General features: G+C 33.8%; 2 protein-coding genes across 2 annotated transcripts; both read right to left on the reverse strand.

The window, feature by feature from the left end:
* Nucleotides 1-4,527: 4,527 nt before the first annotated feature.
* Nucleotides 4,528-9,547, reverse strand: HELRODRAFT_90253 (hypothetical protein; the record flags this gene model as incomplete). Its single annotated transcript, XM_009031771.1, has 12 exons — nt 4,528-4,680; nt 4,862-4,948; nt 5,431-5,553; nt 5,776-5,877; nt 6,035-6,190; nt 6,452-6,567; nt 6,833-6,932; nt 7,937-8,033; nt 8,246-8,348; nt 8,579-8,732; nt 8,895-9,086; nt 9,284-9,547. The coding sequence occupies 12 exons, from the start codon at nt 9,545-9,547 to the stop codon at nt 4,528-4,530; spliced, it is 1,647 nt and encodes a 548-aa protein (XP_009030019.1).
* A 2,741-nt stretch (nt 9,548-12,288) lies between these two features.
* Nucleotides 12,289-14,799, reverse strand: HELRODRAFT_182008 (hypothetical protein; the record flags this gene model as incomplete). Its single annotated transcript, XM_009031774.1, has 4 exons — nt 12,289-13,314; nt 13,483-13,586; nt 13,685-13,826; nt 14,104-14,799. 4 exons carry the CDS (start codon nt 14,797-14,799, stop codon nt 12,289-12,291), a joined length of 1,968 nt encoding a protein of 655 aa, XP_009030022.1.
* Between the last annotated feature and the right edge of the window lie 1,520 nt (nt 14,800-16,319).

Genomic DNA, 16,319 nt, shown 5'->3' on the forward strand with positions numbered 1-16,319 from the left:
TACTAAGATTATATGTCTGCATAAAAAGAAATACAGCAGTTCCAACCAGTCAATCAATCAGAATGTTTCGAAGTTTGAGTAGCTCTGTTGTCAAGAATGTATATTAGTGAATTATATAAAATCAAAAACCAATGACATTCAAACAATAAAATTTTTACAAATGTTAATGATTGAATTGATTGTAAGTATAATATATAAAAGAAATGAACCAAAAGAAATACATTTTTTTATTTTTCCATAGTTATGTGAAAAAGGAGTGATCTCGATTAAATTTGAATTCAACTAGCTAAACGTATACACATACTCGAAACTTCCCATCAGGAAGTCCGTAGGCGGTCGTTGAATTCATTCTAGTATAGTTAACATATTGTTGTTAAGCACCTATAATAATGTTTCATATACATTAAATAAAGTTTTTTAATGATGTCAATGATTGAAATGATAAGAATATATGAATGGAACTGGTATAATAAGGAGCCGAAAATGCGTTGAAATCCGACCGGGCGCTTTAGGGCATTCCCTTAGCGCCTGGTCCATTTTTTTATTTCTTTATTTTATTTTTTAGTTAAGTTATTTATTATTTCTAGACGTGTTCGTTACTTATTATTACTAGATTTATTCGTTTATTTTATTCGTTACATATTATTTCTAGATTTATTCGTATGTTTTATTCGTTACATATTATTTCTAGATTTATTCGTTTATTTTATTCGTTACTTATTATTTCTAGATTTGTTCGTTTATTTTATTATTATTATTGCGCGGTCATACACACACACACACAAACACAAACACACACACACACACACACATACATACATATATTCGTTGTTTGTTTGCTTGATGTTTTATCCTCTTTTCTTTACTTTTATCTTCGTAATTGTACAAATAGGTAAGATTAATTCGTAAGTTGAGCTAATTGAACATAGGTAGGTGAGTTAATTTAGTGAACATAGGTAAGTTAGGGACTCTATTCTTTCTTTCTTACGTTCTAGTTTATTTGTATTGTATTGTATTGTTTTGTTCAACACAACACCAACAGCAGCAATCAAACACAACAATCAACACAATATTATTTTCGTTATATTTTAGATAAGATGTTTATTATTTCTAGACCATTCGTTACTTATTATTACTAGATTTGTTCGTTTATTTTATTCGTTACTTATTATTTCTAGATTTGTTCGTTTATTTTATTATTATTGCGCGGTCATACACACACACACAAACACATAGACATACATACATATATATATTCGTTGTTTTGTTTGCTTGATGTTTTATTCTCTTTTCTTTATTTTTTTCTTCGTAATTGTACAAATAGGTAGGATTAATTCGTAAGTTGAGCTAATTGAACGTAGGTAGGTGGGTTAATTTAGTGAATTTAGGTAAGTTAGGGACTATTCTTTCTTTCTTACGTTCTAGTTTATTTGTATTGTATTGTTTTGTATTGTTTTTTGTTCAACACAACACCAACAACAGCAATCAAACACAACAATCAACACAATATTATTTTCGTTATATTTTAGTTAAGTTTAGTTAAGTTGTTTATTATTTCTAGGCCATTCGTTACTTATTATTACTAGATTTGTTCGTTTATTTTATTCGTTACTTATTATTTCTAGATTTATTCGTTTATTTTATTCGTTACTTATTATTTCTAGATTTGTTCGTTTATTTTATTATTATTATTGCGCGGTCATACACACACACAAACACACACACACACACACACACACACATACATACATATATTCGTTATTTGTTTGCTTGATGTTTTCTCTTTTCCTTACTTTTTTCTTCGTAATTGTACAAATAGGTAGGATTAATTCGTAAGTTGAGCTAATTGAACATAGGTAGGTGAGTTAATTTAGTAAACATAGGTAAGTTAGGGACTCTATTCCTTCTTTCTTTCTTACGTTCTAGTTTATTTGTATTGTATTTTGTTCAACACAACATCAACAACAGCAATCAACAACAGCAATCAAACACAACAATCAACACAATATTATTTTCGTTATATTTTAGTTAAGTTGTATATTATTTCTAGACCTTCGTTACTTATTATTTCTAGACTGTCGTTTTATTATTAACCCCCTCATGAACGGTTGCCTTGACGTGGCGAGGGGGCTTCTTACTAAGTGCCGTTCAAGTTTGTGCTTCTTCTTTACTTGTTTTCTTAAAAATGCGATTCTGTCTTTCTTGGTTGCATTTTTTAGCGCAAATACTCTAAAACATGGGTTACGTTAGCATTTGCAACGAATTACCCATCCTATTTATTAAATTTTATTTGATCTCTTCCTTCATCCTCCTCTTCATCACTCCATCTTATTCTTGCAAAATTGAACTTGCACATCAATTGACTAATTTGATAATAAGGTACCTCCAAATAGCTTATTACTTAATTTTTAAATTATGGTTTACTCATTTCATGTATCATAAATTGCATGTCTGTATTATATTTAGATAAATTTTATCCTGAAAACAATTGGAATGATGATTGCAAGTTAATTGTGGTGAAGTTTAGCTCAGTTTAAAAGAAGATTGATATTCTTTTTTTTATTATTAATTTATAATTAAAAGAATATTTTTTTATTTGCCAGAGTGAACGACGGAGTGAAACAAATAGAAGAGTCATCATTGAATGCGGCAATCCATGTTTTCTATCCTTCAGCTGTCATCACTTTTACCATTCGAATTCGTTTGTTTTATTATTAGTTATATAGAGTTATATAGGATTATATATTATTATAATATAGTGTTATATACGGTTATATAGATTTATATATAGTTATGTAAAGTTATTGATTGTATATAGTGTTATATACGGTTGTTAGGAGAGTTTACCAGATGACACCTGTGCTACTGATTTAAATTACGAAGGAATTGAACTATAACACTTGAACCTGTTTGTGTCGTCAAATGGTCACTTAGAATAAAATAAAATGGATGAGCCTGTCTTGGCTTGCCACTAGTCACTTGGACAATGAAAAAAATGCGATAGGAGAGGGGTGATGAATGCTGGCTATTCTGTTTACTAAAGCAAATCCAGAAAATTAAATTATGAAACGGTGATCTTGTGTGATTTTAACAATTGCGTTAAATTAAATTCGTCTAGTGTTCAACATTTCAAAGTAATTAGATTATGTTCATAGAAGTTGTTTGTTGTGCATATAAATAAGAATATAAAAAATTTATAAAATTAAAAAATAATTCAATCTTTAACAGACCAGTAGAAGATAAAATGAACGGCTCATCACATTTACTCTTCGGAATTTAAAATCGTAATTTTTGATAAAACCCGACATTAAATAACATAAATACAAAATCGAAAAAATAAAAATTAACGTCCTAGTTATCGGCACGAAGAAACAAGATGATGTCAGCTTTCAAGAACTGGTGAGGAGGGACTGCTCTTCATCTCGAGATTCATTTACCACTAGACTGCTCCTGCCAGCAAGGTTCAAATTATTTTTATTTATTTAATTTATTACTTATAAGCTCATTAAATAAAAGAGTTGAATGATTGTATTGAAGTCATGGAAATAGTTCATAGAAAGAAATAATCAACCTACCTCGCGCTCCTTCCCTTATGACCGAACAATTTCAATAATTTGGCGAAGATGAAGTTCCTTCTGCTGTGCAGATGTTGAAATTCTGGCCTGCTGTACAGCTGAGACGCTCTCGTGCAACATTCGTCTGCGAACCTCTGCAGTCGACTCTTTAAATATTCGTGGCTGTCTGGGTGCTACCGGGTTGTCAATCGCCATTTAATTAAATACATAACCATCAGCATCAACAACCAAATGCTTAAGTTCATTTAGGAACATTCGTCAATGAACGTCATACACATCGTTCACTCGCTTCTTTTTAACTGATGCACAAATTATTCGTTCAACTGGCAGGATTGCGACAGCGCTATTATATTGTAACAGCAATACTTTTGTATTTCTCAAACGCTGCCACGAGATACGCAGCTGTTGTTTCATCATCATTATTTTAATTCGGTAGTTAATATAGGTATAGGATGAAATGAGTGCATAGCGATAAATTATCTGAACCATTTAATTTGAAGTTAAAATGAATGTATCTGTTCTGAACCGGATTTTGGAGTCCAAAAAAAAGCAGAGTCCAGATTTGTTCAAAATAAAAAGGACAGTTTTTTTGTCCAGTCTTTTAAAAATTCATTGCAACAAACGAAATTATTTCAGCAGAAAATGATCGTACATATATTCATTGTAGGTAAAATTACGACAGAAAATGTTTGGGGTAAATATGAATGTTGCCAACTCGTTTAAAAAAATTTCCACTTATTTGTCGTTCAAGAGTATCGGTATTGAGTGGTATCGATTTTTTCAGCCTAGAATGTATCGGCGACTTCAAGTTTGATTAAAAGTATCGCCGGTGTCAAAACGAATAATGAAAAGTGTGGCCGATGCAATATCTAAATATGAACTCGCCAAACAGTGCCGAATGAACTGCGAATGAGAATAACATTATGAAAACGGAATGCCACCACTATGATAATTAGAAATGAAATGATTCGCTATAAGAATATACTTTGATTGAATCGTAGGTGTCAGCGATGATGGTGATGAACATGCTGAGAACGACGTAGATGAAGAGGGAGATGAACATGTAGAGGTACAACCTGCTGAATAACCAGACTCCGGTGCTCACCTGCTCATTATTATTTATTCATCATGTCATTCACTTATTTAAATAACACAACCTAGATACATATTCATTCGTGCTCATTACTATTCATGATTCAAATAATCGAAATATCAATGAAGTATTTTGTAATTTAATATCTGCCATAAGAGATTTGCGTAGAAAGTTACGTAGAGAGGGAATGAACCTGGTTCATGGTGGCGAATGTGGTGTAGATGTCGTCTCCGTTGATCAAACTGTACAGACACTCCAAAGAGGTCGTCAGTTCTCGGAACTGTGTGTGTGTGTGTATGTATGTGTGTGTGTGTGTGTGTGTATGTATGTTTGTTTATTTGTATGTATGTGAGTGTATGTTTGTTTGTTTATTTGTATGTATGTGTGTGTATGTATGTACGTATGTATGTATGTATGTATGTATGTATGTATGTATGTATGTATGTATGTATGTATGTATGTATGTATGTATTGCATACAAAGTATCATGCATCTTGCATCATCACATGTGTGTGTGGTTATTTTGGGTTAGCGCGATAATAATTGTTGTCTAATTATTTCAAATCATTAATAAATTAATTTAAACGGAGAAGGAAACAAATTTTATTTAATAAGAATAACTTGCAGAAACAGTTTTTTGTAACTTAAAGAAAGGGATAGAAAGAAAACGAAAGAAGGAGAGAGAGAGAGAGAGAGAGAGAGAGAGAGAGAGAGAGAGAGAGAGAAGGTTGATGGGTGATAGTGGTTGGAGAAGAAGCGAACCTTGATGTGGTAGGGACCGAGTACAATCCAGCCACATATTGAGAATGCGATGAAGATGAAGAAGGCACAGATGAAGAACTGGAAGACACTTAGAGCTGCTCGCTTCAATGTAACTATCAATACCTTGGTGGTGAATAACATTTTAAAGTTGACGCCATGAATCAAACAAATGCTCAACAATAAATAAATATTTATTTTAACAAAATAAATATTTATTTTAACAAAATGAATATCTATTTTAACAAATATTATTAAATAAAATAAATTGTTATATTAACAAACATTAATAAATATAAATAGTGAATATTTGAGAGAAGCAAGCAACAGATGAATGAAAACTCCAACATTGAATGATTTGAACATGGCCAGGTATCTTAGGACGCCGAACCAGGCGAACAAACTGCCAGTGCCCAGCAGGATGCCACATATCTCGTAGTTCGTGTTCATCTGCCAATGTTTTCAAGTGTGCGTGCGTGTGCGTGTGTTCAGATTATCATTATTATTATTAAAACCACTTTCATAACTGTCAAAGCTTCGTCGAAGAAAAGAAGAGAAAGAGAGGGAGATAAAAAAAAGAGAAAAGAAAAATTGCAGAGGAGAAGACCTTCATCTGTATGAAAATTTTACAGATGCATCCAGCTCCAGTCAGAAGATCATTGATGATGATGAGGATGTACCACATGTCCACGAAGTCCATCTTGTCCGACCACGTTACCTCAATGACTGAGGGGTAGTTCGTCTCAAAAAATTTAACTGTGTCCTGCGTGTGCGAGATGTTGGGCTCTACGTGTAAGTATGCGTGTATGTGTGTGTGAATGCGTGTGCGTGCGTACATGAATGCGTGCGTATGTTTATGCTTACAGGGGTGAGTAAGTGCAATCAAGTGAACGCGAGTAACGATAAATACATAATTGGATTGGATGTTTTAACATAATAACTGATTAAGATACTTCAATCAAATGAATGAATGAACGAACGAATGTAGGAAGAAAGAATGAATGAAGTGAATGAATGGAAAGACCTTCTTAAGGACAATAGCTCTATGGAAAGACCTGAGGCAAAGGATGGAGCTGACGAAGCAGATGATGAGGACGATGCCGTTGAAGATCCATGAGAAGACCTCCGAGATGTCGACTCCTGGACGGTGGTGGTGATGATGATGATGATGAAGAGGGCGGTGATGGTGATGATCTTGAATTGAATTTTCATGGTTAACAGTGATGTTCCATCCGTTAATAAATAACTTGAATCACGAAATTTAGCTATGCTGAAAACAAGACACACAAAACGTTTTAGCAACAAAGACAAATGAACAAACGAAATTAAACGAAAAAAACTTAACTAAAATATGAACAAATATATGGACAAACTTATGAACCAACAAACAAAAAAGAAAGATCACCTTGATCAAAGAGAACATCCCCCTTGCAGGTAACATCATTCACATAAGTTTCAAGCAACAATAGCATCTGACCGCTGTGCTCCGAATTATCAAAGAGGATCTGTGTGAAGATGATGATGATGGTAGTGGTGAATGCTATGATTCAATAATGTTGGCTGAAAATGAACTATAGATACATTACGTAGGTCAGTGCAAGAATAAGGCCCGTTTCATACCGCCCCCTCCGAAATAGGATAACTTCTACAATAGGCGTTCAATCAAAATAAAAACCATTGCAACCTACGCTCATCTGCCAACAAGCAACAAGTTCGTTGATGTCAGCGACAATACGACAATTAGTGGTTCTGGAGGCGAGATGCCGTAAGAAAGCTTTTTGTGGCGTCTTCAGTTTTGGAGTAATGTTCGTGAGAGGTTTGACCAAGTTTTTCTGACTTTCGTTCAACATCTATGTGCGCCATCTGCTCATCAAGTTAGTTGACTTGGACAAGTGGCTTTAAAAGACGAACTCCTGCTGTGTGGGTGACTTGAGTTCTTCTGCAACTTCGAGTAATTTGGGCTGGGTTTGCTTCAATAGTTGCCTTCAGTTCCCGCCGCCAACCTCACAGAGCAGTCTGCATCTTCCACGCTGCGAGTACGAGAAGTACCGCATCCTTACAAGTGCGAAATTTTCAAACCAACTTTACGTGATACGCCCAAAAACACTCACATCTCGTTGTGCTTCAACAATATGACGAGTTGTGGCTGATGCATTATGCCCGTATTATGCCTTGAAACAACTCACGAAACAACAATCGCACTGTGACTTCATTTTAAACTACGCTCAGAAACAAACACAGTGGAATGTTCAACAAACATTTAATATAAACTGGATAGAGAAATAAATAAAAAAATTATTATATCGAATAAAATCAATTTAAAAATTTTGTGTCGAAAAAATAAATATCGCAAAGCTGACGTTGTTTTCGCACTAACCTAATAAATGAGAGGAGATGAAAATTTTAACAGCAGAAGCATATGCAGCTGACAGACACGCTACAAAACATATGAGAGAACACACACGCACACACCAGCACAAACGAAACGACACCTGGCTAACTAACTAACTCGAACATTCAACAGGAAGCAGTCAGGGTCTGACGAGCGATGTAACGATTTCAAATGAACTGTGTTCAAGTTGAAATGTAAGGTAATGCGGATCAAGCTGCGGTTGGTTGGATGATTCAATGATTAATTGGCTGGTCGATTGACTGACTGATTGGTTGATAAATTGATCAAATGATTAAAACAACCAAACAATATTTTTTCATATATTCACATCAACGATTTACATAAAGATGTATAACTTCTTGATAAAATTAATCTTAATAGTCCCACAACCAACGAGTATACCGACCAACTGGCCCATCAACCAACCTGTCAAAATTAATGGTCCTATTGACTGACTCAAGGAACTTCTCAATGTTGTAAACTGAAAGATTGCTCGGCGGATCAAACACGGGCATCACTTTGAAGCAATCTGAGCACATATCATTCATTCATTTATTCATTCATTCATTCACAATAATCATCTATTTATTTACTCTATCAATTTCTACGTTTAATGATTCGCACGTAACGAATGAATTACAAAATGACAAACGATTTGGCATAGATGAATGAAAAGTGAACTGAAGCTTAAAAACAGGCAAATATCTGATTCATAGATATCTCATTGGCTGAATAAATTTGTGAGCAAATGAGATGAACCTTTGATGACCCTCGAGTCGAAGATGAAGGTCTGATTGAAGGCCCAGATGACACCCTCCTTGTACTTGTGGACGCACATCTCCACGGGGGGCGTCGTGCCATTTTCTTGTGCTGGACTGAAGTTTCCGATCGCAATCGACTCTGTTTCATTGTACTGTCAGGTGGATGGGATGTGAAACTAGTGAGTTGAAACCAACTTGAAATCAATTTTAATACCGAGCTCGTTACAAAAAAAGTTCCAACAAATTTTAAACATCCAAAATGTTGAACAAACAAGAGAGTGAAACAAGTAAAAGGAAGGAAAAGTTATAGAGACCCTGTTGAGAATGAAATCAACGGATTGGAAGAACTCCTGGTCGGTGTAGCAAGCCATCTTGCCCATGGACGGGGGGTAGGGCATGGTCTCGTAAGAGGTCGTCCAATCTTTCAGATAGAGGTGCTTCAGGGCCAGGTTGGTCGTCTCCATGAATTCAATGTGCAAGGAACGTAACGACCCAAAATCTATTAACTGTTTTCACTGTACAATTTCATTCCACACCCCTTACTACGTTCATATGCAAGAGTCCTCATTCCGAACATTCATTAAGCGATCAACCAGTTTTAAATTTCAATTATAACAGGCTTTTTGAAAATTTATGAACCAGAATAAAAAAATAAGTAACAATAATAATAATAACAACAATAGCAATAGAAAGATGTTCCAACTTGGTAGGTGAAGATAACAATTTTGAGGATCTGGATGAACATCTTCCAGGGAATTCGAGATCTCGCCTGGAACTTTTCATAGGGATTCATGAAGAAATATTTCAAACGCCTCCGAAAGATGTCCTCTTCCAGCGTCCACGGCCCGTAGATGGTCGATAACTCCACGCTGCCATCTTCATCTTTTTCAACATTCCCAACATAAACAAAATTTTGATTGACACTCGGTTGGCCAAAACTTCCATAACAATTTGGATTGGCAGGCATTGCAGCACAGTGTTTCTGCCTCATTTCCTGGAAAGAGAATAAAATGGTTAGATGAAATTATTATTAGTCGGAAATAATTAGAAATGTATTCAAGTATTTTTATAAATTTGAAAATAAATGTATTTATTACTATTCAATATAAGTGTTTGATGTTAAAAACTTCAACAAAATTATTATACATCTTCAAATTTAGAGCCAACAAGTTAAATATTTAATTATTAAAAAATATATAAATTGCATTTGATAAGATCATCTTTTATTTCATATTAGTCACTAATGTGCTTTCTCTCTCTCTCTCTCTCTCTCTCTCTCCCTTTCTTTCTATCTCTCTCCTAATTAAACCTGGTCTTGTCAAATCAAGAATATTTGGAAAAGTATTTCTGATACTCACAATGACAGCCATTTTATTTAAAATTTCATCAATTTATTTACTAACTTATTTATTTATTTATATTTTATTTCTCGAAAATCCCTATTTTGATTATTGAAACAAATTTATTGAAAAATCAAAATAAGAGAGAATAAACAATTTACAATAAACTATAAACTATTAGTAAAAAAATTTACAGGCTAATCAATTGATCATACTCTAACTATCTGCCTCTACTTGAACTTTGAATATTTGCATACACCGTGTGTTCGTTGACGACCAGCTGATATCTTTGTAGAGTGCTGAAGACATAATTTAATAAACAATTAATTTAATATTTATCAACTAACTTTATATAATAATTATTTATATTAAATGTTATGGGCCTACAGATGTTCAGTCTCCATTTGTTTTAATAATTGCCCTTAAAGATGGTTATTCCTTAATTAGTTGGACAACTGCTCTAAAAAAGATGGCTAATCCTCTTCTCAGCTGGACAATTACCCCCTGAAGTCTTAAGGCAGTTGATCTTATCTATATTTTTTAACTTAACATAACATGCAACATACATATCATTGAGCCTCTAAAGTTAAACCAAAAGCCCATCATATGTTATGTCTCTATTTTATTTATTTATATTTCCCATCGTAATCAGCATTTATTGCAAGAACCTCAAATACCAAAGTCTTACTAATTCTAACAAACTAACTTCATCTCATAGAAATTTAACTGAATAAAATAAACTATTATAGTAGAGTGTAGTCTATTAAATTATGATTATGTTGTTGAGTTATCGGTTATCCTTATCATTAATGCCTTAAGTAAGATTGTTATTTTATTTTAGTTGTTCTCACCACTACCTTTTATTTTAGCAGTTTTTTCCTAGCTTACCAACATAATATAATTAAATAAAAAAGTATAAATAATTTAAAATTTATTCATAACTTGTAAAGTAGGCAAGTAGTACAAAGTTGTACAGATTTAAATATAAATAATAAATATTATTTATTAATTAAATAAAATTAAATAAACAATAATAATTAATAATTATTATAATTAATTATAACAATTAAATTATAATTGAGAAAAAATAAAATAAATCAATAAAATGAAAAATGGAAACAGCACATGATCAATGAATGAACAACCGAAATTTAATGAGTGCAGATCGTAAACGCGGCAACAAAATATTTAATGAGAATATTTCTCCGGTTGAATCGCCATTTAACTTGCTAAAATCATCCCGGAGATTGTAAAACTTAGAGAACCTAAACACCCAAATGTTTTTTTTGTATTTAAATTGATGTTGAGCATTCAATCTTTGTTATATATCGTATGGAAAGCTTTTGTAATCATTAGTGTTTAGCTAGAATCATTGCTGAAATCGGTCGTCTATTGTTCGGTTTGCTGCAAATATTTTTATTTTACTTATTGTTAATTATTACAATAAAAACATCGCTTGCAAACCCTCAGATTAAAGAGAATTACCGTTATGTTCCTACTTTCATCCACGCGATGGTTTGATGGTCTAATGGTTAAGGTCGCCTGCTGCTGTTTCGCAGAAACCGGGTTCGAATGGGACAAAAAGATCCCCGCCTATCACGTTTCGTGTGCGATACGTCGTTTAGCACGTATTCATTTACGATGTTTGTGCGATCTGTTGAATCCTCTGAACTTTAGAAGAGTGTAATTGACCTTCAACCTTTTAACCTTTGCGTAGAATAAAGAAGATCTTTTCTTAACCCATGTCCTTCTTGTTATTAGATAAGTTTTATCTAGGAACATGTAACTCGCTCTACTATGTATGGTCTTCCTTATCTGGCACTCTGCCCTTAAAGTAAATTGAACTCCTGTGCGTCTTCTCACTAAAACATAACGATAACTATTTGGTCAATTCAAGTTTCGATATATGAAAAACGTCTGGATTTTTATTACCTCTTTTTATAATTCTTCAAACTTTCGCATATTAATTTATTCATTTGCTTTAAGTTTAAATAGCAGCCATATTTCATTTTACAAAATTATTTTATACATATTAAAGCGATTGCAACGTGCCTGATAACAAGTTTTTTACTCGTAAAAATTTACAAATTTTATAAATTTACTACATTAAAATGAAATATTTTACGTTACACATTATTTATTATTTTCTGGAGAGAATACTAATTAGAGTGAATAGTAATAATCAATAATGAATCATCATTTCAATAAGAAAAATATGTATTGTTGTTGACCATGAAAATGTGTGGTTGATATGACCCCGGTAGGTTGAGCTGTCTTTGACATTTTCCCGTTATATTTTTCTTCTTGATTGGAAAGTTTTTCGAAGTTAATTAGTTTTTAATAACGGTCTCAGACACCATGATCATAGTTAAAACATCCGAAAATTTTTATGTTTTAATATTGGTGGGGTTTTTAATGCAGCTGTTGTTAGGGATGGTGTTTCCAAAAGAGTTGGTTTGGTAGTTTCATAACAGTTGAGAATATTTTCGAATGTTTTCTCGTAGTTTTCTACTTTTTGACTGTTAACCGCTTCACCGCTAACGTAAATTTGTGCACTATTGAAACTGGCATTTTGATTCTTGGCAAATTTACAGCAGATGTTCGTATTTAAGTTGTTCTTATAAACTTCAACTAACTCGCTCGAATTTGGAATTTGCGATGTCGTTCGTTTGCTCTTGGTGGTTTTAAAGTGTCGTCTGTAGTCATATTTTTCGTTCATTTCGTTTCGGTTCTGTGGCGAAAGATTATTTTTGCAAGTAATTGGGCCAAAGTTGAAATTTATTGTGCTATCATCAAAATGTATCAAACAAGCGTCATTATTTACATCGTACTTATGCTTGCTAGTATTAACTTCCAAATTATTGGAAGTAAAGTTACGAAAGTTGTAGTTGCCTGAGTTGCTCTTATTGTCAACAAACTTGGCCTCCCTCATATCTTTAACAAACAAATCTCTTTCTTTCGCTTTTTGGCGTTCCTTGAAGTCATGCCTCAAATCATCCAGCTTCTCTCTATCTTGGATCAAATTCATCACCAACGCCTTTGCACCCGTCAAATTAGCCACTGCATTTGTTTGCTGCGTTTGTTGGGCTGCCGCCAGTTTTTGGGCTTCAGTGGTTCGGACGGCAGTTGGAGATTTTGAGAATAACTGGGCCAAAGTGTTTGTTATCCAAAGTCTCTCTTTGTCCTTGTCTCTTGGTTTCGGAGGGGGTGGTCTAAAAATCAGAAGTTCCATGTGGGGTAGGTTCAAAACCGATGGTAGGAGAAAGACGAAACATATGATGTGGCAGACTGTCATCACAACGAGCAGCACCATCTTCACAAATAACTCGCTCTTTAGAAACTCTTTGACTTGACCTCTGCATCCGTGTCTATTTATCGTCAGGTCAATCGTCGACTTAAAAATATTTTTATTTACTTCAGTTGATATTATTAATCTGATAAACTTTTGTATTGTATAATATTATTTATAAGGTTCGATTGAGAATTATTTTTAAATTAAATTATTTGAAATGTATTGTTGTCCATGCATATTACATTGATCTAATAACAAATTGTAACGGACCTGAGCGAACCAGATGCACGTGCCAGCTCGCACCAGATCCTGATCGCAACAGCTGAATGGCACTTTGAACATATATTTAATTTTTTTCACTTGGCTGTACTCTCCTGGATTATAAATGGAATAAAATATAAAATTATTTGATTAGTGAATAATCAAAAGTACTTGCATTTAAATAAAAATAATAATTAGTAAAGACCACCACCTGTCCACCACCTGACCCTGGCCCAATCCAGGTAGCTTTTGACCCCACAGCAACCGTACTTCATTTGAAACTCGTTGATGCTTATGAAGATATCTTGCTCCTCGGTGTACAACCTCAGCGGGTCGTACAAATAATCGCCGTTCTAACGTTTGGGAAAGTTAACAGCTGTCAAGATGACCATTCGTTGAAATATTTTTAAACAGTGATGAATATAAATATTATTTTTGATATTTCTCACTTACCACTTTGTACAATAATGTAAATTACAAGGAGAGTTAGGAGGATGTCATCATTTTCAATTTTAATTTCATAATTTCATTGGTTGAATGTTTAAGATGAAATGCTTCGGCAGATATTAATCATGACATGAACTTTAAGGATTCTATTTAATAAAAATGAAACACTTGAACGCGGCTAACCTGCATGAAACGTCTGACGTGGAGCCAGGCTACAATGTAGAAAATGGCGACGATCAAGAGGAAGATCAGATGAATCGCCGAGTGTATGAGGTACATGATAGCGAAGAATCTCAAATTATTTCTTCGAACGACATCAACAGCCGCGCACGACAAACAGAAACCGTGGAAGCTAACGATGGCCGACTGGATGCAAAAAAAAACCAAATTCTGACCATGCTCCCTGCCAAAACTGACAAAATTTTCCATATAGATGTAAGGTTCGGACATGGTCATGAAGTAAGAGTATGCGGCTAAAAACAAGGTAGACAGGTTGACAAAACAGTAAGCGATGATGAGTGCTAGCCAACGCGCGTAATTGAAAAGTTGATTGTTGCTTTCCAGGAGCTTCCAACGGCGACTGAAAGTCATGGCCGGGTGTTGTACTTTTACGACTTTTGCAGAAAATCTTTGCTTCTCTTTCGCCAGGATTTTTTTAAGAGTGTCGGCTTTTATTTTTGTGGTCCGCAGAGCAAAATCTTTGCTACCTTTAATTTTTAATAGTTTTTTCTTGGTCACTTCTTTCGGAACTTTGATGAGCCTTCGAACTTTCATCAGTTTTTTCCTGGCCAGGTTGGCCTTCATCTGGCCGATCCTTTCATCTCTCTCTCTCCTCTCTCTCGCTTCCTTCTCTTCTCTCTCTTTTTTGCTCAAAGTCATTTAATGGAAATTCCAGAAATAATTTAAATAATAATAAAAGAAATATTATCTACTATTTATTTAAAATTAAATTTATTTCTATTCCTTTCACGATTAAATATTGACTTTCCTGAAAACTTCAAATCACCGATTGCTCCGTTCGCTACAAACGTCGGAAAGAAAACAAATGCTGATTCGAATTTTTATTTACTCGCAACGTTTCCCTTGCCGACGTCCAAAGAGCCATCTGGTTATAAAAATTTTAAATTCTTTAATTTCTGAAATGTCATTACCGTAACATGGTTTGCAGATTTTTCGATCGTAAATTCTACAGTTTGCCATACAACGATCGGTAAGAAAATTTTACAGTCCTATACGGTATGGACCGGGTCGAAATATTAATAGTACTTTAGATCATTTAAAAAATTATTGTTTGTTTTGAAATAATCTCGCGTACGTGAGTAACATTCTCTCTTTACCTGCTTGTCAAACATGCTGAATATTTTTCTCCTCCACGCATTTAATGAAATTAATGATTTATGCGGGACTGGTAAAGAAAATACAACTAGCTTTCTCTCTCCCTCTCTCTCGCTTTCTCTCTCTCTCTCTTTTCTTTTCTCATTTTATAACCTCATTCTTTATCCTTTCTTTCTTCTCCTAATAAATACAAATATCAAAAATTTTAACAATATAATATGTAGCCGTCATTGTATGCACGCGATTGTAAGAGTTGGTTGTATGCTCGCTCAATGTTCATGTTTACGCAATATAAGCATACCATTTCGTCCACACTAGTATATGTGTGTATGTATACGTGTATATGTATGCGCGCGCGCGCGTGTGTGTGTGTGCGTGTATTTATGTGTGTGGTTTGGTTATATACCTATGTTGCATTTGATTTTGTTGCATTTGATCTTATACTGCCTTGGATCTTCAGCTCCTGAGTTTGTTGCCAAAATAAGTTGGAAGAAAAAAAATGTATGTGTGCTTCGCTTCAGATCTTGAAAGTCTTGCATTTGAGAATAAGCAAAATAACTCAACAACAAACAACACAACATGAAGATGAAGAGAGAATCTTTCTGACCAATTTGAAATTGTATTGCAAATACAACACCAAGCAACACTTTTATACTCGTATCATTTTTTAATGACATAAGTTCGTGCGGAAGCATTGAATTATGCCAATCAATTATGATGATTTATGGATATTTATTGAATTTATTAAACTATAATGATAAAAAATGTAAAGACAAATTTTAAGAAAAGAATGTATACATGATACACATATACATGTGTACAGTACATAAATAGTTCGTCAAGCCCGCAGAATGTACGAATGTATGATGACCACCAGCAATCGTATGTATCTGATGGTTTCAAATTTTCAATGATGGCTCTGAGGACAGTGAAGTAATAATTTAAATTAATATTTCACAAACCGATCGTGAAGAAGAAGAAGATGATGAAGACGAAGATGATGATGCAAGCTGTCTAAGCATGAAAACGTTCGCATTGATTTGTTACTGACAAATTTATAACAG

This window comes from Helobdella robusta (assembly GCF_000326865.2).
Source record: "Helobdella robusta unplaced genomic scaffold HELROscaffold_79, whole genome shotgun sequence".
NCBI lineage: Eukaryota > Metazoa > Annelida > Clitellata > Rhynchobdellida > Glossiphoniidae > Helobdella > Helobdella robusta.